General features: G+C 43.4%; 1 protein-coding gene across 2 annotated transcripts in view; it reads left to right on the top strand.

Annotated features, from left to right (window-relative positions):
- Positions 1 to 22,110, top strand: part of DOCK5 (dedicator of cytokinesis 5) — an 85,773-nt gene extending 63,663 nt beyond the window's left edge. Inside the window, exons 41-53 of one of the 2 annotated variants that reach the window (XR_008825997.1) lie at positions 829 to 970; positions 3,395 to 3,476; positions 3,666 to 3,750; positions 4,427 to 4,513; positions 4,978 to 5,154; positions 7,216 to 7,299; positions 8,083 to 8,220; positions 8,330 to 8,496; positions 9,290 to 9,467; positions 11,802 to 11,940; positions 13,438 to 13,553; positions 15,564 to 21,067; positions 21,285 to 22,110. Coding sequence is in view for 1 of the 2 variants with exons in the window: in XM_056362966.1 (XP_056218941.1) it covers positions 829 to 970; positions 3,395 to 3,476; positions 3,666 to 3,750; positions 4,427 to 4,513; positions 4,978 to 5,154; positions 7,216 to 7,299; positions 8,083 to 8,220; positions 8,330 to 8,496; positions 9,290 to 9,467; positions 11,802 to 11,940; positions 13,438 to 13,553; positions 15,564 to 15,665 (1,497 nt within the window). In the remaining variant the exon portion in view is untranslated. Of the gene's footprint in view, positions 1 to 828; positions 971 to 3,394; positions 3,477 to 3,665; positions 3,751 to 4,426; positions 4,514 to 4,977; positions 5,155 to 7,215; positions 7,300 to 8,082; positions 8,221 to 8,329; positions 8,497 to 9,289; positions 9,468 to 11,801; positions 11,941 to 13,437; positions 13,554 to 15,563 lie in introns of both variants that reach the window. The other variant, XM_056362966.1, reaches the window with a different exon arrangement.
- Positions 22,111 to 22,119: the final 9 nt, after the last annotated feature.

Genomic DNA, 22,119 nt, shown 5'->3' with positions numbered 1-22,119 from the left:
TGCTAGCTGTAATACAAGAATCCAGCCAAAGTGAGTCAGATGGGCAGGGTGCAGCGTACTAGATAATCTTCCTGACTATTATGTAAAATTAAGGAACATTCGCATTTTCAGACTGGAGTTGTTTGAAGTTGCTGATCTTAAATGGAAGCCAAGCTTAACAGAAAAGAAGAACGTTAGCTTAGGACTGTGTAACTGGGTGGTATAGAAGGCTTTCACCTCCGGGTCATGTTTTTGAATCCATCCCTTCCAGAAACCACCACTGCTTGGTGGCCAGTTTGGAAAAACAATTGGCCATGGTCTGTTCTGAAGTCTGTAGTGCAAAACTGCCTTAGCTGGCCATTTCACTGCTGGTAGCTGAAGAGAACGAGGAAAGGAACGGAGGTAAAACTCGTGTCTTTGCACACAGGGAGATCCCTCCGTTAACTCATACCATAAGCGGTCTGGCAAGGAGCTTGCAGTCCCCTGCATTAAAGAACTTTCCAGCACATATGCTCTCTTACTTATGAAATCTCAGCCAGAGGACTGATTTTGTGTTGAAGGTGTGTGTTCTTAGAGTGCTAGAAAGCGCAAACATTTTCGGTAACACCTGTATGTGGAACAATGACTTTTCTAGGCAAGTAAGAGGTTGCCATTGCAGAGCCTTGTAGAGCTCCCGAGAGTTGCTACGTTCTTACTCCAGCCTGTGTTTCTCTCGTGTGTTCTGACGGTTAAGCTAGGAGGGGAGCCTTCGTATAAACTAGATCTCTGAGACTACTCCGTGTACGTTTGGAAAGCTCTTTCTCACTGCTTGGTTTAGTGTTAATTCTCTTTTTCTTCTGCTACCCACAGAATAAAATTTTTATCTATCGTGGCAAAGAGTATGAACGACGAGAGGACTTCAACCTGAAGCTATTGACCCAGTTCCCTAGCGCTGAGAAGATGACCAGTACTGCCCCTCCAGGAGAAGAGATCAAGTCTTCTCCTAAACAGTGTATCTTTTGGTTCTAATACGTTTTGGCGCGTTCAGGATCTGCCCCTTTCCTAGAATAACAGAACTGGTAAACGACAATAATAAACAAGGAACTTACTGCCCCAAGCAGAACTTTGAAAGCCAACACTGGGCATTTAAATAAAACTGTCTGGAATTGCAATGGTGAACTTAAACATACTGAAAAAGAGAGACAGCTTGATATTGTCAGAGTTAAACCCGTTGCTGTTAGGATGAAACCTTAACAGATTGCAGGTCAGGATGTCTTGTGCCTTCTTTTCAAGCAGGTGGTGTTGCCTCCTGTAGCATAGGTGTGATCCAGTTTGGTATTTTCGGGTGAAAGAGGTAAAATACAGGCAATGAAAGTGGGTTATAAAGGAGGTGGAAGCATGCTGTCTTCTTGCAGTTAACCAGCATTTATGAAGTGCCTGGGTTGTTGTTTGGTTGTTTTATCCTTAGAAGTCACTTTGTAAGAAGCGTGAAGTAATTATGTTGATAAGAGTGTTGGGTGAAGAGCCCTTTCCCCCCCCCCTTTTTTTTCCCCACTTTTTCTTTATGCTGGCAGAACTCCAAACCATGTGCCACAGCGCACCACTAGGCTTAAGATCCTCATTCTCTTCATTGTGAGTATGACCAAGTGCAACCTAGTGAAGATGCTTCAGATCCTTGTTTGTGTCTTCCACTCGGTAGCGGGTGTGCTCCTGGCAGATGTACACCAGTAAAAAAAACAAGTTACTGAGCTTCTAGCCCGTGTTACACAAGCTGGTGTTATACAGGCCAGACTAGAGAATCTGATGGTCCATTTTGGCCTTAAAACTCTGTGTACAAAGGCACAGCTCAAGCAGTGATACCAGATGCTTCCCTTGCAATAAGCCTGCCAAGCACTAAATCCACATAGGAAATTAAAATTCATTCAAGACCAAACTTGGTATCAAAAAATGCCTCTTCTATTGCTGCTTTGTTTCAGCTACTTCCTTTGCATCTGTTTGTGTTTGTTCTAATGTTTTTGGCTCAAGATGAACCTGAACTGCAAAATTTGGATCCAGATCTGAACTCTTCCAAAAGTTTGGGGGTGTTTGGTTCCGGGTCTTGGCATAGCCCCATTATAAAGGGGAGCAGCTGCATAGCTTGGATTTGGTACAGGTTCTTCTTGGACTCTTACAAACACCTTCTGAAAAGATGAGGAGCCTGAGTGCCCAGATCACTGTTGTGTTAGGCAGGCGGTGGTGGTTCTGTAGTTTGTTTTAATTTCATGCTTTTTTAACTTCCTTTGTCTCGGGCTCCTTTTTACTTTTGCTCAGAATCTGTTGCCTCGCCTCTTTGATGATCAAATGCCATGTTCTTCCTTTGTGTGTTTCTTAGTACGGTGTGCTGGAGCTACCAAGTGAGCTGTACGTGGTCTCAGGGAATGCCTACACGCTCAAACGGGCTGGTCTTCACCAGTTCTGGACTAGAAGCTCTACAGCATGCTTAGCGTGGCATCAAGCCCAAGCTAATAAGCTCTCCTGAGAGAAGGAATATATTAGCTTGGGCTCCGTGCTTGATCTAATGTGGCTATGTGGTTTTGGGTTCAGATTTGGCTAGTAGCCAGCTGGCTCTTCAATGCAGGCAGGATGACCTTGCCTTGCTTTCAAAAATAATGTTTAGAACTACCCTCAGTGAAATAAAGGATGTATGGGGCCACCTTACCCACCAGTAAAACATTGCCACTCAGAGGGCAATTGGCAGGTAATTCACAGAAATAATCTATTAATGTGGGTCAGGTTGTCCTTTACTTTTCCACGCAGGTTTTCACTTCTGTAAAGCCTTCAGTACAATCCTTAACACAGCTCTGGAGGAAGCACATTGCAAGCTGTTGTGTTTAGGGATACTATTATGTAAGGGTTGGGGTTTTTTTATTTCTGCATGGTTCACAGGTGCAAAAGCTGAAGATGAAGTAGATATTAACCGATGAAAGCCAGCCTACTTTCTTCTGCTAGCTTATTGATCTAAAAAGTGGGAGGGGAGGAGGGGCAGCTTCACCGGACTGGAAGGGTCTGACAAAGAACTGTGGGGTGGTGGGGGAGAGAAGAGACGGATGCATCCATTACGGAACCTAGTACGGAATCTTGTTTTCCTGTCCCCAGAGTAGAAATCGGTAGCACCCAGGCTTCCTAGGGATTTCCTGGGGAATTTCAATAGTTGGAAGTGTTTGTACAGCCCTTATCGTCTTGAGCCTGTAGTTCATGAGTACCATACAAACTACAAGAAGCAATATAATGCCTGTGATTGTTGATGAACTAGTAAGTATTTTTCTTCAAATATGACAAGAGCACAGGGAATTGTTGAGAAGTCTGACATTTGATGAAAACAGGTAGGGTATTTCTCTCCCTCTCCTGTTTCCCCAAAAGAATTCATAGTTTTTCATCCTTAACTATAGCTGCTCAGATGTGCAGTGCTTTATTGTGAAGCCTGTGATGAACCTGCCACCTAATTATAAAGATAAACCTGTTCCTGAACAGATCTTAAAGTAATTTCTTTTCCTTTTCCTTCAACATTTCCTCTGTATTTTTTTCAGCTAGCCTAGGCACAAGGTCAAGTGCCTTTGTCTTGTGTAAATCTGTTTCACAGTCCAGTTTAAACTTGGTTGGTTTTGAGACCATTTATGTAAGGAGGGTGGGAGGTGAGAAAACTCACCATTTACTCTGCTTCTTTCTAGCTACTACAGAGCAAACGAGGTGCAGCAGTTCACGCACTCCCGACCAGTCAGGAAAGGAGAAAAAGATCCAGACAACGAGTTTGCTGTGAGTTTGCTTTTCCCTCCACCTGTTTTGCTATACAAAATGCAGAAGAAACAAGGGGCTGCACTTTGCATTGCAATCTTTACAGAAAGCCAGTGTGATAGTGTCAAGGGGCTCCGTAGCTGAAATTGTAACGTCGAGAATCCTTGATCTAGAATCCATAAATATCGTGCTAAGCACAGCTTCCTACGGAGTACAGCTGTGTGTCTGGTGGATTGTGACTGATGTAGCTGTGCTGAAGGAGGCCGGCCATTAATCATGAAGGATCAGTTCCATTCCAGGCCAACTTTTTAAGATTTGCAGCGGAGAGCGAGCCTCGGGTGTAGTGTAACAGCACGTTTCCTTGCTGCCCCTGCGGCATGCTGGTGCTCATGTGTAGTGTGCTTGGGCATGTTGCATATAGCTCTGGCTAAATATGCCAAAATCGCAGCTCTGCTAATAGTGGCCCACGTGGAGGGTAACAGCTTACTGCTGCTCGTGTTGGTACCATTTAAATAGCAGAGGGAGTCTTCCTTGCCAGAAACACTGGGTTCCATCCCAATCAGTGAAGGTGAAAATCGTTGTGTAAGTCCTGCCAGCTAGTTCTGGAAGCCTGGTTCTGTGCTCTACCACAGAAGGGAATTGAATTGCAACAGCGATATTTTCCTTACCTCTTGGAATTTTCTCCTTCTCTAACCAGAATATGTGGATAGAAAGGACGACGTACACGACAGCGTATTCGTTTCCAGGCATCCTCAAGTGGTTTGAAGTTAAACAGATTACAACGGTGAGTTCTGCAGATGGGCTGGGTCTCATCCCCTCCAATCCTTGGCGAAGTAGAGAGTTTTGCAACAGTTAGGACAGCTAGTCCTTCCACTGTTGGATGTGGCACACCAGTAACTTCTGCTTCAGGTAAAAGCAGATGTATATCTTCTTGGATGTGTTTGTCGTCCTTTGCATTTTGCATCCGCAGACAGCTTTACCCCAGGCAGCAAAGTTCTGTGTTGTCTGTATAACACGTGGGAGGGTGGTTACTGCTGCAACACACTCCACAGTCAGCACTCAAGTCCTGAACTCTTGTTCCTTCGGGTTAAAGACCATTCTTGCATTCATCTGTGGGTGACAAGATAGTTAGCACAGGGGGTCCAAAATCCTCTGCTGGAAACTATTGGGCTGTAATTTGTATATGAGGAGTTACTTGACTTCCAGGGGAGAAAACTGAAGGTTTATTGTGTTTCTTCTTTCTGTCAGGAAGAGGTCAGCCCTTTGGAGAACGCCATCGAAACAATGGAGCTCACCAACGAGAAAATCAGCAACATCGTCCAGCAGCATGTCTGGGACCGGAGTCTTCCTGTGCATCCTCTCTCTATGCTCCTGAATGGGATCGTGGACCCAGCGGTCATGGGGGGATATACCAACTATGAAAAGGTCCGTTTCACGTTTATCTCTAGCTCAGTCTGTTGACCTCCGCGGTGTTGAAGACCTGGATTGAAACGTAGGAGATTCCAGTTCCATTTTGCATTTTGTAGTCGTATCTGTGCTCAGAGCTCAATGAAGAAAAGAGCAATGATAAGAGATTTCCACTAGCCTGCAGGGTGGGAAAACCCCGTGTCTTTCGTGTTTGGGGTTAGTGGTGTGCATCGCCACAGAAACGAATGATCCAGCCCTTCTGGGCCTTGTTTACGGTGATGATAATAACATGATTTTAGCTTGCGGGGGCATTGAGGTGCTTGGTCAGCCCAATGAACAGTGCAAGTTAACAAAAGCAAAAGAGCTAGCGTTTCTCGATTGTATTAACAAAAAATGGTAAGGCAAATAAGGATTTCTCTTTTCCAGCAGATAATCTGTCTTTAGAGTCTTGCAGTAAAGAGCGTATATTTCAGGGAAAAAAACAGTCTTTCCTATCCGGGTTTATTCAGTTAACTTCAGTTGAATAGTGTATGTCCTTCCCTTTTTGTGATGTTTAACTTAAGCTGTTTATTCCCAGTATCTAGTGATGGTATTCCCAGCACGAAATACATTGCTTAGTTCCATAAACTGAATGGATGGTGTTAAAGCATTTAATTCTCCTCAGATGTGCTCCAGTCACATGAAATGAAGTGCAAAAGTTAAATGGGAGAGGGTCTGATTTATCTGAGGTCTAACTCTGCTGATTCCAGAGGAGCTGCATACTTTGCCAGGGCTGAATTTGGCCCTACATCCTCCCATTTTATGAATTAAGGTTGACATAAAGTTTAGAATTACGAAAGTGGGAAAGCAGTTATAACTAGGAAGCACGGAGTATCTGTAACCACATCTGGAAATACTCATTTCTGGTTCATATTTTCCTGTTTCAGCTGAAGATCAGAACATTTGGTGTTTGTGGGCGGCTAAAATCTTGAGGTTTAGTTGTTTCGTTGTAGCCAAAAGCCAAAGTCTGTGTTTCTAACATGCGCTTTCTTCTTGCAATAATTAAACACTTTCAAGAAAAATCCACTGGGACATACCCAGCAGTCCTTTCCCAGGCTCACCTCCTCTTGACATCAGCCTTTTTCATAATCATACCACTAGACCTATAAACACTTGGACATACAGTCCAGGTAATGGAACGCAGGACGAAGAAATATATGCAGAGGCTGAAATAGATCAGAGGCGCGTTTTAAAACCGAATGAAAAATATCTAGGGATTTTATCTAAGAAAAAGAAAAATGAAATTCCTCGGCCTGGGAATTGTGATGCATTTCAATGTAATACACTGTAGCACATAATGTGAATCGGCACAATTTGGCGGCTTCAGTCCAGGAGGGCGTACCTGTGTTTGTTCAACTTCAAACTGGTACCAGATTGGGTTGGTTAAAGGTAAACACATAAGAAGTGTAGACTGAAGGTGCTTTGTTGAGTCAAAACCTCAACACAATGTTTATTTCTGCTGCATCTTTGTAACAAGCCCCGTGTGAAAACGCTGGACTTAAATTTTAGAGCTTAAGGAAACCGCAGGCAGGGGATGTCCTGTTCACTTTTCTGCAGCTGAGGTTGGCTGTGTGTCGTTGTGTACTGTAGGTCACTGAATGCTAAAAATTAAAGACTTTTTGAAGTGAGAACTCAACAGACTGGATCTGCTACTCGCGTTTGAGTGACAAGTAACAACCTAGGTTATTCAAAGCAATTCAGTTTTATGAGAAGGGAATTGGAATTGAAGAAAACCCTTCCAATGAAGTGACTTTTTTTTTTTTTACATATCTGTGTTTCACTGAAAAAGTAGTCATATTTATTTAAACAGAAAAAAAGTTTTTCTTCCCAGTTCTCAGCAAATAACCATGGTTTGTCCCTCAGCTTTGTGTCGGGGAAATAGCAAAATTTGGTTTTAACGAGAGAAGTAATGGAAGTGAATTGGTTTTAATTAGAGTAGTAATGGAAATTAATTGTCTTTACAGTACAGGGATCTTTGGCTCAGAGTTAACTGTGAAAGCAATGTGTCGTGTCTGTTTTAGCTTTTCCCTTTGCTTTCAGGCCTTCTTCACAGAGAAGTATCTTCAAGAACATCCTGAAGATCAAGATAAAATTGAACTGCTTAAGCAACTAATTGCTCTACAGGTATTGTAGTGGGAAAGAAGTGGAAGCACTGTATGTGAGTGCAGATCAGTTCCAGCATCGTTGTTCTGGCGAGAGAATGCAGATAAATGCTGTAAGAACAACCCAGATATGTGTCCAATTGGTTTTTATTTGAAGGAAAGTGTATTCTAGAAGTGTGGCTTGGAATGTCCCATGTATCTTGTGTTGCTCTGAAACGTTATTTTGAAATATTTGCCAAGGTGGCATAGATTTTTTCCTTATGAGTGTAACAAAATATCTGTTACCTTTTCATGAAACAGTCAGACCTAGTATTTTGTTGGTCTGACCATTGAAAATTGTCTATTTTGACCTGCATGGAAATGAAGAATTGCCCTGTTTTCTTGTAATGCAAATTGCATCCCTGCGGACCAGTTTTTTCATATTTCCACGCAACAGAGCCCAGTTAAAACTGCCTCACAATCATACAGCTCTGGGGGCTAAGGAGTGGAACTCCAACATGTAACGTGTGTATTTTCCAAGGCAGAATATGGGACCTGAGCGGGGAAGAGGGAGCTGTAGGTATAGATGAGTAAAATGTGATGTTCGTTGAACACGTGGAGCTCAAACAGTCAAATTACCACAGCGTAAGATGCTAAGAGTCGGTAGATGAGCTTCCTTACTGTATGATCAGGTGGTTTTTGCCTCTGCAGAGTCAAACCATGTTTATTTAAGTCCTTCGAGTGCATCTGAGATGTTTAATGTGTTCCTTCCTGGAACAGGAGAGCCGGTTTTTCCTTTTGAGCTTCACTTGGTTCCTTCTTTTAGATGCCGTTGTTGGCAGAAGGGATTAGGATCCATGGTGAGAAGCTGACAGAACAACTGAAGCCTCTCCATGACAGACTGACAGCCTGTTTCAAAGAGCTGAAGAAGAAGGTGGAGAAGCAGTACGGTGTGATAACTTTGGTAAGCGTACCCGGTTGTTTAGTGTTTTTACCTTACAGAAACACAACTCTCCCCTTTCCCACTTGTGAGTTAGTGTTAAATGATTTATCACGAGTGCGTTTGTCTGCAGCCTCCCTCCCTCACCGAAAGGAAACAGAGCAGGTCAGGCTCTGTTGTGCTGCCCTACATCATGTCTTCCACACTGAGACGGCTCTCTGTCACATCTGTGGCATCTTCTGTGGTCTCTACATCTTCCACGTCATCTGATAGCACTTCTTCCAGACCAGGTTCAGATGGGTTAGTAATCAGCCTTTACATGTGGTTTACAAGAGTGGGGATATGCCTTTGCCAGAATTAGTTACTCTTAAAATGAGGATTTATTCCATGCAGAGTAGTGATACCTGTGCATTTAAAACTTTAAATGGAGGCCAGTGTTGTTATTCCGTTGTACAGACAGGGAGTTTGAAGCACAGCTAGGGATAGTTCTGGGAATTGAACCCACGACTGTCTGTCTCAGGAGTCACAATTATCTACGTGATACTGAAGAGGGATGGAGGCAGTGCATTTCAGGTGCACAGTATTTTTGTTTTGCAGGAACGCTGGAAAACAGCTGTAAGATATTACAAGGTAATTTAGCTTGTTGTGGTCTGCAACGGGGTGCATCGTCACGGGGTGATTGTTCCACCTACCTGGTTGCAGGTGCATACATGGCATTAAAAGGAGCTGCCACACATGGAAACATTTCCTGCTATTACTTTTGTGTACATTTGGTTTGCATCTGTGATAACCAGGGAGTTTGGGTGACTTGCTTAAGGTCACACAGAGACTCGGTGGCAGGGCTAAGCATAAATGCCAGTCTGGCTCCCTCTGCAAGTAGATCACACTTTACTTTGTACCTAAGACACAATACTTAAAACTTCTAGGGTAGCTTACGAGCACAAATCTTACTGAAAATTCTGTGGTCATAACTCCGTTTTTCACAGTAATCTCGTATGCAGACAAAGAGATCACAGCTTTTTAACAGACAGTGCTTTAAATGGCTGGTGGACTAATGTTTCGTGCTTTTTTGCTGTTTTGGTGTGGGCCACAGATCTATTCTGGAGCCTCTCTTGGAGAGAAGAATATCAGCAGGACCCAGAGCTGAAGATTTGCCCATGAAGGATGATGGTGATAACCGGATTAGCAAACTGAAGCGGAAGGAGTGGAGTATTAGCAAGTCTCAGGTTATTGTAGAGAAGGAGCCAGAAACGGAGCTGACTTCCAAAATGGTAAAAAAAAAAAAAAAACAATTAAAAAAGCAATAATAAAATCCACAGCAGGAGATTGTAGAGTTTCCGTTCCTTTCAGCCATGCTTGTCATTGGGAACTTCATTAAATGGTGGGAGGGGTTCAAATACCAAAAGCCTTGGTCATCTGATTAATTCTGACTTTTTTTTTATTTGGAAAACTTGTGTCACAGACCCAACTGCAGTTTGGCTTAAGGTACAAACTGGAAACAGGAGGCACCGGTGTTTCATCTAGGTGCTCAGTGCTCTTGTTCCTTTTTAGGAGCCGAGGACTGTGTGGTGCACTCAGCACCACGTAGAATTGTTCTGTTGTTGTTGGAGCAAACAGATACTGCTAGCCCACTCCAAAATCCAGCTGGCAAGCCAGATGTTCAGCTGCTATCAGTCAGCATCACTGCACAAATCAAATGTGCTGTAAGGTGAAGATCAGTTTGATAGACTGGGGAGATGAAAAAAGATCTCCTAGTTAGGTCACCAGCTTGGGACTGAAAAACTGGTTCTTCCAGCCTGTACTCTGCTCCAGACCTCCTGTGTGAGGGCAGGAGTGTTTACTCCTTGAGCAGATTATTTGCAGGAGAGGAATAAAAGAGAATCTATACCCCCACAGGAGCATTATAATGAGGAATGTGTTGAAGACTGTTAAGCGTTAAGGTTGACAGTGGGATTTGGAATGATCACCTAATACAAATGGATAAGTTTCAGCCCAAAAGTAGAGTTGTATGACCTTGGAGTACTATCCTGCTTTGTGCAAAGACTGTGTTACACTGTCACAGAGTATGCGAGAATTAGGGATCTGAGTATTTAAGCCAATGGCTCAGTGATACTGATTTGACTTAACACAGGCTGCATAAATAATGAGAAAACATGAGTTCTTCTATTTCCCTTTCTCTCCCAAGCTCTCAACTGAATCTGGCAGGAACAGGTTATGCTGCTATATATTCAGGAATTCTCATCAAATCTGAGTGATGCTGCCAGCACTTGGAGTCTGCAGCTTGTTTATGAAAAGGGGAACTTGGTTCTAGAATCAGGTCGTTCGGTATTGACAGGCTTCCCACTCAAGTGGAAAATCTGGGGTTGTAAATATGAGTGGTCCAGGAGGCCTGGCCCTCTGCCCCTGGAAGAGCTGCCGTTGAATTAAACGGGTTTAACCCACAAACTGTGATGTCAGATGCTGATCACTTTATTAAGTACAACTCGAGAGAAAAGATCTGGGAGGAAGCCCATCTGTATCGGCCGGTTCGCTAGGACAGTAAGGCATGTCTGTCCAAGACTTTGCGTTGCAGCGAGATGCAAAACAGAAGACGCACCCTCCCGGCTCCCCTCGTGTCTCTGAGGGCAGATTCCATGTGTGATCAGCTTACTGGAGCAAATGAGCCGTCAAGGGTTCGACTCCTGCTTAACAACATTGCAGAGTGCAGGGAAAGCTGTTCTTTATAGCGGGTCTGTTCCATAGCTGCGTCGTGCAGCACAAGAGTTGGACAGACTGATTTTATGCAGCTCTTGACTAAGCTGCTCGGGAGCTTGAAAGCCAGAGGGAACCAAAGGCTTGCTGTATGTCCAGCAGCTTTGGTCTTTTTAAGTTTTATATTCACTGTACACCAGCGTGTGGTCCCTTCAGTTGAGCAGTTCAGTATTTCTCACCCCGCAGATCTCTAAAAGAGCCCAGTAATTATAGTGACAGCCTTCTCCGTAAAGCAATAAATTATTATTTAAAAGGACCATCATATTCTTGCATTGGACTCTTGGCTCCTTGTTCTGGCGGCCTGAAGAGCACAGAAGACGTGTGTGACGCTGGAAGGAACTGGAACGACATCTCCCGAGTCCCAGTTGCTAGGGATTTGCTCTGTAAAGCCTGGTTGAGACTTGTTTCACAGCGCTAAGGGTATGCTGGATGATACCAGCTGTCCTGGCTTGCACCCAGAATATCATCTTTTATTCTTCTTGGAAAAAAGTTTTTTCTCCCCCCAACCCCACATTTGTTCACAGAACTGCTAATCAAGTGCCGCAGTTTTTCAGCCTGATGTCTTCCCTTCTTAGTTAATGCACTAAGGTTGTTAAAAACAGTTTACGATTGATACCCAGTTAGTAAGGTCCCACAGAACACTGGAGGTGTCGGAGGAGCACAGCATATGCCTTCTGGCAAGGCTTAGCCAGTGCGGTGGTTTCACTCTCACGTTTCACCTGAATGCACCTTCCCTCCTCCTGCTCGGCTTTTCTGGAGCGTGTTGATGCCTTTGTGTCGGGTCTGATGAGCTGATGTTCGTGCAGCCACCTTGCTGACTGCTAAAAGTTTGGTTTGCTCTTTGTTTCAACCAGGGCATGTCAGGAAAAGCACAAAGGCCAAAGAGTCTTCAGCTGGGAGACAACAGACTGACTTTGCTTCAGGGTTCCTCACTCCAGCAGCCAACGCCTCGCAGCCCGCCACCCATCACTCCCAAAACCCCGAGAACCCAAAGTGAGTTCTGTTACAGAGCAGCTGCCGCATCCGTCGGGGCCGTACCTGGCAGTAGGAATTACTGTGTGTTTGCTGGGGAAGCCTCACTGGCGAGGGAAAGAGGGAAGAACTGCCCTGCAGTCGTTCACAGAAAGCGACTGTGTGCTATTAATGTTGGTAGATATCTTGGTGAGATAACAGAATTTGGCAGTGTTATCAAAGGCACGGCAGTCATACTTGTGACTTACGTATCGCTTGTTAAAATTGAGTATATCAGAGAAATTCCAGAGAACAGTTTTGATCTTTTTCAGTTTCTTTTTTGTTTTCTCCCGTACTGGTTTGTGGGAAGGTATATTGAACTTCAAGGTGAACGTCACGTGTCATCAGTGTAGATGCTTGTAAATGCATCCCGTCAGGCGGCTGCAGCACATAGTAGAGGATTATCTCCTGTGAATTCGCTGGATGGAACCGCAGCCATCCAGCACGGTATTTCCGATCAGCTCCGAGGCTGAATTTTTTCTCTGCAAGCCCTGAAGGCTTTGTTAATTAACGAACAATAACCCTCATCACGTGGCAAAAAAGTTTTAGAAGTTGCACTGCAGCTTGGAAACTCACTGGTAAATGTTACACCTGAAAGAGACGGAATTTATCTTGAACAATAAGCAAAATGACTAATTGGCGCAGTTACTTTCCAGTAAGCCCTGTCGTTAATTCTGGAGCAACATATAAATACGGCTGAAGTAAAAATACAGCTCCAGTGTCACCACTGACAGCTTCCTTGCTTGTCGTTGCATTTCTCCCTCTACTGCTGTTTTTTTTAAAAGAACAGAAGATCATGTGTAGGACCTGACTGTCCTTCCTCTTAGGTGGCTATAAATTCAGTGTCCAGTATAGATAAAGTCAGAATCCAGTATAGATAATGTACTAAACAAGCATAAAACTATCGTGAGAGGGTTAAAACCAAAAAAATGGGTATCAGGAGTGGGGAGACAACGAGAAACACAAACAAATGCAGGAATACTATATGAAGAAAGATATGCGAAAGGAATGTGAAACCTCACTCTTCTACTTAGCAAGCGGTTTTAATTGCCATTAGTACCAGGACAGCTTCGCAGGAATTCTTCTGAAGTTTGGGTACTTATCTACTCCATCAACTGGAGTTAAAATCAAAGTGAATTCTCAGGTTGAGGCCCAGGCTGAAAGGAGACCCCAGTGAACGTTGCAGATGTGATAATGGATTCAATTTTCTGTTCTCTCAGGCATGCATTTTTCACATACGCTTAGATTCATTTGATGAAGATGGAACTCTTCTGGGCATTTTGAACTTCAGGGAGATACAACTGTGACTTGACTTTGACAGATCCATTTGGGTTTAGCTGCTACAGCAGAGAACTGTTAGCAGATCAAAAGCACGAGATCTGAAGTGAATCTCCCTTAAAATTCTACATGGTCGATCCCATTTCCCATTCCCTTTCCACCTACTTTAATGTCTTTTCTTATTATTGTTGTTGCTTCTAGGTTTTCCCTCATTGCAAGCTGATGGATTGGCAACTTCTAGCTTACCGAGCACCCCACCCCCACCTCCGCCCAAAAGCAAACCCTATGAGAACAGCAACCCGAGGAATTCTGTGGAGGTAAGGAAATGAGAGCTGACACTTTTTTGGAGAACAGCTTTTGAGAAAGAAACGCCAGTGGAATTTTCCAAGCTGCTTCTAGGGTGGTGCTACTTGAAACTTGTCTAATCATTTTACTGGTTCACTCCCTGAAACCACAAAAGAATAAAAAAAGTTTTTTGCTTCAGGAGAAGGCCATCAAGTGCAGTCCCTTCTTTTCCAAGTGGGAGTTGTGTTGTCCTCGGTTAGGCAAACTGTGTGTGGGGGTGGGAAGATATATTGAAAACAAAGCACAATGATTGAAAAGTTTCAAAAACATGATCAATGTGAAATAGCGCAGTAATCTGGTCTTGAAAAAGAAGGGGAAAGAATTCACACATCTGCAGAAATTACAAATGTCTCCTTTTGAGTCCTCAGCTCAGAAGAATCTAGTTTTTCAAAGTATGTGTCATTAGTAACTTAAACCAGCCTGTATTATATCACCATCTTAGCCACAGCCTTTTTCTCCATTTCGTGGAGTTGGTTTCCTTCTAGGAACATCAAATTACCACTTTTCTTTACCCTGTATCTTCTAGGAACATCAAATTGCCACTTTTCTTTACCCTGTATCACTAATGTTTCTCTTACACTGTGGGATGCCCAACGGCTCACAGGTACTTAATGTGCAAGGACTCGGCTCATTGTATCAGAATCATTTTTTTCTGCCCCTGAAATTCAGGTGCTTCTGGTCCAAGACACTAATTGCTCTCCAATGTGCAGCAACAGAAAGCATCTTTTTGTAACTGTGAAAGCGGGGGGATGTCTTCCCCAGTCTGATTTGCAAAGAAGATTTACAGAGTACCTTAATGAGATGAACCGGAATTTGCCCCAAAAGAATTTAAAGGATGACTGCCCTTAAAATATGCTACCTCTCACAGCGCAGGAAGACAAGAAAAGAGCTCATCACTTAATTCTGTTAGAGAGAGAGGGATGTACACTGCATAAAGCCTTGATGCATGGGATAAATAGGAGGTTTTCCATTTTGCCCTTCATTGGGTCAGAATTGACTGTGCTTCTGAAAAAGGACAGTATAGCTACTGTAGGTGTCATGAATGGCAGAAATATGCCAGCTCTAGGGATGCTGTGGGAGTCACTGGTTCAAGAGGATTAATAAAAGAGCCTCTTTCCCTTGAGTCTTGTAAGAAAACTAATTACTAACATGTTCTGGCTTGCAACATTGACCTTGGCTTGCAGCCAAATGAAAAGGATTCAAAGGGCTGTAAAGAGAGATTGTAAAAGTATTTTCTGAAGGGTTTTGTTACATCGTTGTTGTTGTAAAGTTGACTCTGTCCTCCTTCAGCTGAAATACTCCTGAAATCTTGACAGTTTTGGCTAAGCCAGTGGGTAAGCCACACAAGTTTCCCATTCACCTGGCCTTTCGCATCTCAGTTGTTTACAGGATGCCCCTTAAAAAGAGCAGAGACTTGAAGGAGCCCGCTAGTGCAGTTTTCTGCAAGAACTAGAAACATCCTACAAGCCCCTGTGCCTGGCAGGAAAGCTGTGGCATGCCTTAGTAGAACTTCACTTGCTACCGTTTCACGGAGTTAGTTGTAGCATTCTGATTTGGAAGCGTTTTACATCCTTTTGGCCCCTACTTGGTGCAGCTCAACGAACCAGCAAGATAAAAATAGTTGAATTTTGAAACCTAGAGGAAGATGGGTTTATTGCCATTTTAATGATAAACAAAAGGTGGGACGGAGGGACAGATGGCTCTGACTTGAAGTCAGGTCAGAAGCGACTAAAGTCTTTCTGCAACTAAAGCATATTCTAGCAACTAAAAGGCATCTGCTTCTGTTATTTCCTGGGGATCTGTCCTTGTTTGCCCCTGTCATCAATTTGATGTAGTACAGGGAGGCTGAATTCAAAGATTTGGTCCTGAAAAACACATCAAGTAGTACGGGACCTCTTGCATTTCTTGTTCGGTGAAGCAAAATGTCCTAACTTGCCAGTAATGGCTTATTTTTTCTGTGTGTTTTTGTTTTACCTTCTCAGGTTGCTCCACCGCTACCCAGCAGACGTGAAGCCAAGCCTCCCCCGCCACCCCCAAAAACCAGAAAATCGAGCGTTGTCTCTTCCGAGCAAGGTTTGCAGTGAGGACCGTCACTTGCTGGTGTAACAGCAAGCGCCTGCAGTGAAATGGACGTTTTCTTTTTGCTGACGTGCTGGGGCTCTCTGACCTTACGGCTGGGTGATCTCACTGCCATTCCGTTCACTCCCCTTGGAGTTTTCTTTGGGAAATACCAAAAGGAACTGTGCTGGTGACTGTATTCCCTAACCTCTGGTTCATCTTTCCAGTATTGAGACACTAATCGCATTGCAGAAGTCACCCAACTGGAATTCTTGTCTGTCTTTAGTCTTTGTCTCTCCTGAGGTTTTTTTTTCCGCTGATGCAGTTTCGGCAGCTCATTCCTAGTGTAAACCTGGCACGGTAGCGATGTGCACCAGTGTTTGAAACAAGCCACGCCAGTGTGAGATGTGCCCTACAGTATTTGCACAGAAGTTCGGTACAGCTTTACAGCTGTGCTTGTGCCCTGATCCCTCCTGTCCCTGAAGCATCGCCAAGCCCTGAGCTGCGTGAAGCGAAGCAGACCGCAGCCATTCCGAAGTTGTGAGATGTCAGGTGCCGGTGTATGATGAGCAGTCTCCTAAGATTCTTGATTGCAGGCAGAGACCTGAGCATTGTTAGCAGAATAAGAAGTCTTTTTTTTTTTTTTTTCCTGCTAGTCATCATATGTATTTAAGATGAAGGGCAGACGTTCTGCCTTACACCATCACTGCTCGAGTCATGGCAGTTGCTTGCTCCCAATGGAGAGTTTAGGTTCACCAGTATTTTGTCATAATTTCACTGTTGATTCTGGTTTTAACACTACAGAGCAGTTGATATTCCTCCCTGCATTATGTTACCTGCTTGGTTTGCACTTGTATCTGGGGCTTGGTACAATATTTCATCTTTTTGCTTTTTAATAGGGTGTAAAAAGTTGCTTCTCTCCTGGGAATATGTAGAAGAGTAGAAGCTGAATTGGTACCAGCACCATACTGGTACCAGCAAATCTGAGAGGATAGAGTGTGCAAAACTAATTATGCATCCTGACCTCAGAAACAAAGTCTGATAGTAACTATAACCTTTACTTTGGCTGGGTGGATTCACACAAATATAAATAATTCTCATCCTCTCTTTTTTTTTTTTATTTTTTTTGTTTGTCTGGTTTTTTACCCCTTTGTGGCAGTACTTGCACTTTGTTCCCTAGCCTCCTTTCACCTAGGTTTGTAACCACCAGTAGACTTCAAGGAGCAGTTTAGATCTGGGATGCATGTGCAAAACTTGCTAATTAACCTAATTTCCTGTTGCTTGGATTAGTCCAGCTTTCTGCAGCTTTTCTTCCCATGGAGGATGGGATAAACTGTTTAATTTTTCTTTTAAGTTGTTTATTCCCTGCTCTGTCTAAGCATCACTCTTTCTACTTGTATAGAGAAAAAATGACACGATCTTAGGTTTTAAGGTTTTTAAATTCACGTGATCCGCGCAGGAAAAGGCTGTTGCCCACTGTTAGAATAGCCTGTCCTCCTAGTTGCATAGTGACCAAAAAATTGACACAAATTTTGTTATATTAGGACCAGATGGGCCTTAGACACAGCATTTCTCTGTGCCTGAGCTGCCACTGAAATCTTCCAGGTTAAAAACCAGGACGTCACCAGTTGCGATTAGTTCATGGCAGATGCATCTTGCAGCTTTCAGGGCTGCGTGTCTCTGAGCTCTGTTATCAGGGCTGCAGCCCTGGGGCGGGGGCTTACAGGGCACTTCTGTCCTGCTGAAACCAGAAACAATTCAGTTAAAAATTCGCTTGCAGTGCATTTCTATTCTGTTCTACTCTCAGAAGATCTAGGTGACTCTGAAGATCGCAGCTCTTTTTTTGCTGTGTGGAGCAGGATTCTCTAAACTGCCTGTTTCGGAACTGATGCCTTGTGAAGAACTTCACTTTTCTCGTCAAGCTATTTAATTGAAACTATCTTTGTATATCTCTCCCCCGGACCCCCGTTGCAGCTGCCTGATGGTGCCACATTTCCCAGCAGCAGCAAAGCCAGTGAAATTTGAGGTTTTCTTGATTGGGAAGAATTAATTCTCTTGTCACATTCAGGCAGAATATTTTGCCCTGCTATTCTGCCTGTGTGGCTGCCTGTTTATAAACACAGCATTTGTGGGGGCTGTTATTTTTTACTGATGTTTTCCAGGAAAGGGAGAAACATAACTTGTTGTTCTCTTTCACTGTGGAACTTGGGAAATATGGGAGTTTGCCTGCAAAGTTTAGATTCAAACTTTTTGGAAAGTCCAAAGTTTCCTAAAACCTCATCATAAAGAGGGACCAGTGGAGGAATTTGGATCCAAGTTTCTGAACCTGCACAAAACTTTGGCTGTTTGCTTACAGGTTGCGGCCTCTTAATTTATCATCAGTATTGATGAAGATTCTGTCATCGGTTCTCTCTTCCAGGAAATAATTTTGCTTGTTAACTGTAGCTCTCATTTAGCTTCTGATTATCGGGTAGGAGATGGGGACACCCACTAAAAGCGCTGCTGAGGACGTTGCTCACAGTAGTAGGTACAAATACTGTTGGGTTGGGGGTTTTTTGCAGGCCACTGCACCATTATGCTGCTTGCATGACTTAAATGGGTTTCATTACCTTACTGAAAAATTGAAGGTCGTTAAACCTGATGAAAGCTTTTCTCAGCAAAGCCTTTCTCAGGGAAAAATAAAGCCAATGAAACCCTAGGGTTGGTTTTTTTTGTTGTTGTTGAGACAGAAGTAGTCCTTTCTTTGGTTCTTCTGCATTACGTTGGCTTCAGTGAAGGAAACCTGCAGAAGCTGTGGTGGCTTTGCTGCCTGCAGGGCTCCGTAAGAGACAGCTGTCACCCAGGGGTCACACAGATTCTCATCACAGAGAGGCCGGAGACGTGTTGGAAGTGGTGCCGCAGTTGTGCCGCATGCACCCGCCGTCGTGTTTGCTGTAGCACATGTACAACTGCCTCTGGGTCGTTGCCTTCTCAGGGGAAATCTTGGAAACCTTTCTGGACACCCTGAGCATGGTTCACCCCCTCTCCCTGGTGCACTGTCAGCTCCACCTTATGTTCTTGGACATAGATGCTGCTTGACTTGAAAACCACAGGGTTTTCTTGTCTTTCGTTTTTTGTCCGCTTCTTCCTCTTCTTGTAAACTCGGTCTGCCTTCTGCTGCACGTCATGAACTGAAGGATCCTCTGAAACTTCACTTGAACCAGAACTTTGTGGTGAGAATTTTGCTTTAGGAAGAACAGCAGGACGTGATCTCAATTGTAGAAAAGCACATCTGAACACCACCTGCTGTTAATTCAGTGCCTGTCCCTACCCTACATCAGCCTGTTACGCGGTCTAGGTACCTTTTCAGAGCAGGTTGGCTTTTAACTCCTTTGGTAAGTCAGCAGAAACAAAGGAGGCTGTAGCAATCCCAGCTAAGGGGTTGTCGGTCCTGGGTAGACCACCTAGCTATCAGGTTTGGGTATTTTGGTTTCCAGTGACTTTTGAGTCTTATTTCCCTGCCTTTTTTTCATCTGCTTTAATAACCTTTAACTCGTAGGTGTACCTTGTGCATTCAGCAGTTGTTTTTTTCCTGGAGGACGGAACTGGTTCATGCAGAAAAACCTCTCTAGAGGAAGTCTGACCTCAGGAAGAATTTTTCAGCTGATCTTTAATGACTTGACGTAATGCTCTGTAACTGGAGGTGTCTTGGTCCTGACTGCTGGGGTTTGCAGTTTTATGGACTAGGTTTATGAACAGAGTACCTAGCGTGGGAGTGATTAATTATCCTCTCCCCTCCTTTCCTTCCTTGGATCATGCAGCTGCCAGTCATTAGGAATAAGGACAGTGTTTTTTCTCCTCTGTGCCGATACCTGAGCCAGCGAGGTGCCCAAGTCACCTGGAGAGTCCCAGCAGCACCCCAGTGCCCCCAGAAGTCCAGGAAGCTTCAGTGCTTTGTGATTTCAGCAGTGGCTTCAAGAGGCCTTTCATTTCTATTTTGATCTTTGGCTTCTACTGTACTTTTTCTATAGGGTTAGCTCCTTAAGAAGCAGGGGAGGTCCCTTCCCATCTGCGCTGCCTCGCAGTTGCGCTGTCTCACCTGGCAGGTTCCTTCTCTGGCTTTGCTGTCCACGCAGTCCAGGCTTTTCTTCTGGCTGCCTTTGTGTTCTGGCCAGATGGACACTTGTCCAAGTGTCATCACCATCCAAGGGGGCATCACCCTTAGCTGGAGGGGAAGGAACAGCTGATGCTGAAGGACAGAGTGAGCACATTTCCCTTCCGGAGAGATTAGGGGCTGAAAATGCAAATTTGCTGTGCCAGGAAGGGGTTTAATGGTGAGAGGTTTTTTTTGGTTGGGTTTTTTTTTTTTTTTTTTGCTTTCTAAGCGTTATTTGTATTCTAGAGTCTGAAGTGCTGTAAAGTCTTCCTGCTTCTCCTTCTTGCCTTCCAGCAAACTCACTCACAAACAGGCGTTGGGTTTTCTTAAATGTTTTGCTGGCTGTGGTATGTCAAGAGTTACATTCTCAGCGTAGTTTGCTTGGAGCTACAAGATGGAATTTCGGTCCTGTGCTTAAATGGTTTAGGGCTTCGTGCCAGTTTTAGAAAAAAGCATTGTCTTCTAAGTGTCAGATTTTGAAAGGCAGTTGGGCATTTAAGTGTGTGAATAAGCATGGGGCCTGACCAATTTTAATTAAGAGGAATTAAGTGCCCACACTGAAGAGAAATCCCACCAGACCCCTGATTTATTTATTTTTTAACGGTTACCTACCTGCTCTTTGATACGGTACCTGCCTGACTGAAGTTCTGAGACTGAATTTTGAAAGCAAATTTAAGGTCTCACTACTTAGTTTTCAAAATGAGCATCATCTTTCCATGTTAATTGGATGCTTTTGGAAATGTCATCTCATGTCTTTTAAATTGGAGGGCTAAAAACGGGAGCAGGGGACTCGTCCGTAATGATGTCATCTCTGCACACCAGAAATGAAAGCAAACAGCACCATTTCTAGCCGATCCATAGTTTTGAATAAAACAAATCTCAAAGTTAAATATCCCGTCTGCAGAGAAGACAAAATCTAATCCCATTTCATAGTCGTGCTGTTCAAAGCTAGTGTTAAATTTCATGTCTTAGAGGGCTGGGTTTTTTGTTGGTTTTTTTTTTTGATAAATATGCTCAACACTTGTTTTCTGGAGCTTTTAATTAAAATTTGTCATGCTGGGATAAATTCCTTTAAAAATGTTACAGGCTCTAATCCACACCAGGGGAAGAGAGAAAGAGACAGCTTTCCATTTCAGTGGATTATTGGATTAGGAAAGGACACCAGTTCCAGTGAGAACAGCTCTGTGATCTGCAGTGGCAGAAAATCCTGTAATGTATATGCAGTGGGGTTTGAGAACCTGCATCTAATAACCTTCACGCTGTGCAGCCCAGTGGATGTTCCACAGATTAACAGTGAGTTAGATTTGTAGTGATAACAGCCCAGATTTTCTCTCCTTATTTATTTTTATAATTGTAAATGCAAGTAATAAGTTTAAGATGTCTGTAATTTAACTGTAATCTTTTTTTATATATATATAGTGAAAACATTCCTGACCCATTACTACCTTCTTTCAATATTTTTTTTTGTCTCTTTTAATTAAAACCTCTTATCTTACATTTACTGTTGCAGACCAAATTATCTAGTGGACCAGGATGAGCTTTTCCTAGGACTACATCAGAAAGAAAAAAGTAAACCAGTAATGGGATTTCATTGCATGGCAGGAGAGGGGCTTTTCAAAAGCAGGTGAGGTTCACCTAATCTGCTCCTTTTAACAGTAAAGCACCTTTAGGGCACTAACAGAGATCACACAAAGGAACACAGAGGAGCTTAACAAAAGGTGAAAAGCATCTGTTTATGCTGTATTGGTCTGACGGTTCAGGTTTCAGGCTGTCAGAGAAATCCCTGGATGTGCATGACTGCATGCTTGGAACCTGTTTTTCACATGCATGGTCTGCAGGTTTTGTCTTTTTTTAAACAGAGGTGTAAGTCCTCAGCAGCTCTGAAATTCAGCCCTAACATGCATGGTATTAATTGATGTCTGTTTTTTATTGTCGGTATTATAAAGGGTTCATGACGTGTTAAACCTTTGGGTATGTTTGTCTTGAATTCAGGAGAATATGGATATTGTGTAACGTGTTTTTGTGAATGTGTTTTGAGATCCTGGATGTGATCCTTTAGCTAAACTAAACACCCACCTCTGCGGACTGCAAATACCCCCCCCCCCCCCTTTCTTTAATTGAATCAGCAAAAGATACAGCTTTTAAACTGGCTCTGAAGAACAGAGTAGGAGCTAAGCTTTGGAAAGAGAGTCTGCATCTCTCTGGGTACATGACATATGATTTACTAAGTCTGTAAAGCAAGGTGTATAAATTTTCATGTTTTTTTTTAAAATATATTAACTGTTGTAAAGTTTGTAAATACCTTTTTAAAATAAATGTAGTTTTTAATGCGTGAACCAGTAAGA

The sequence above is a fragment of the Falco biarmicus genome, chromosome 18 (assembly GCF_023638135.1).
Source record: "Falco biarmicus isolate bFalBia1 chromosome 18, bFalBia1.pri, whole genome shotgun sequence".
NCBI classification, from domain to species: domain Eukaryota; kingdom Metazoa; phylum Chordata; class Aves; order Falconiformes; family Falconidae; genus Falco; species Falco biarmicus.
Note: the sequence above shows the minus strand (reverse complement) of the source record. Positions and strands in the feature narration are given on the sequence as shown.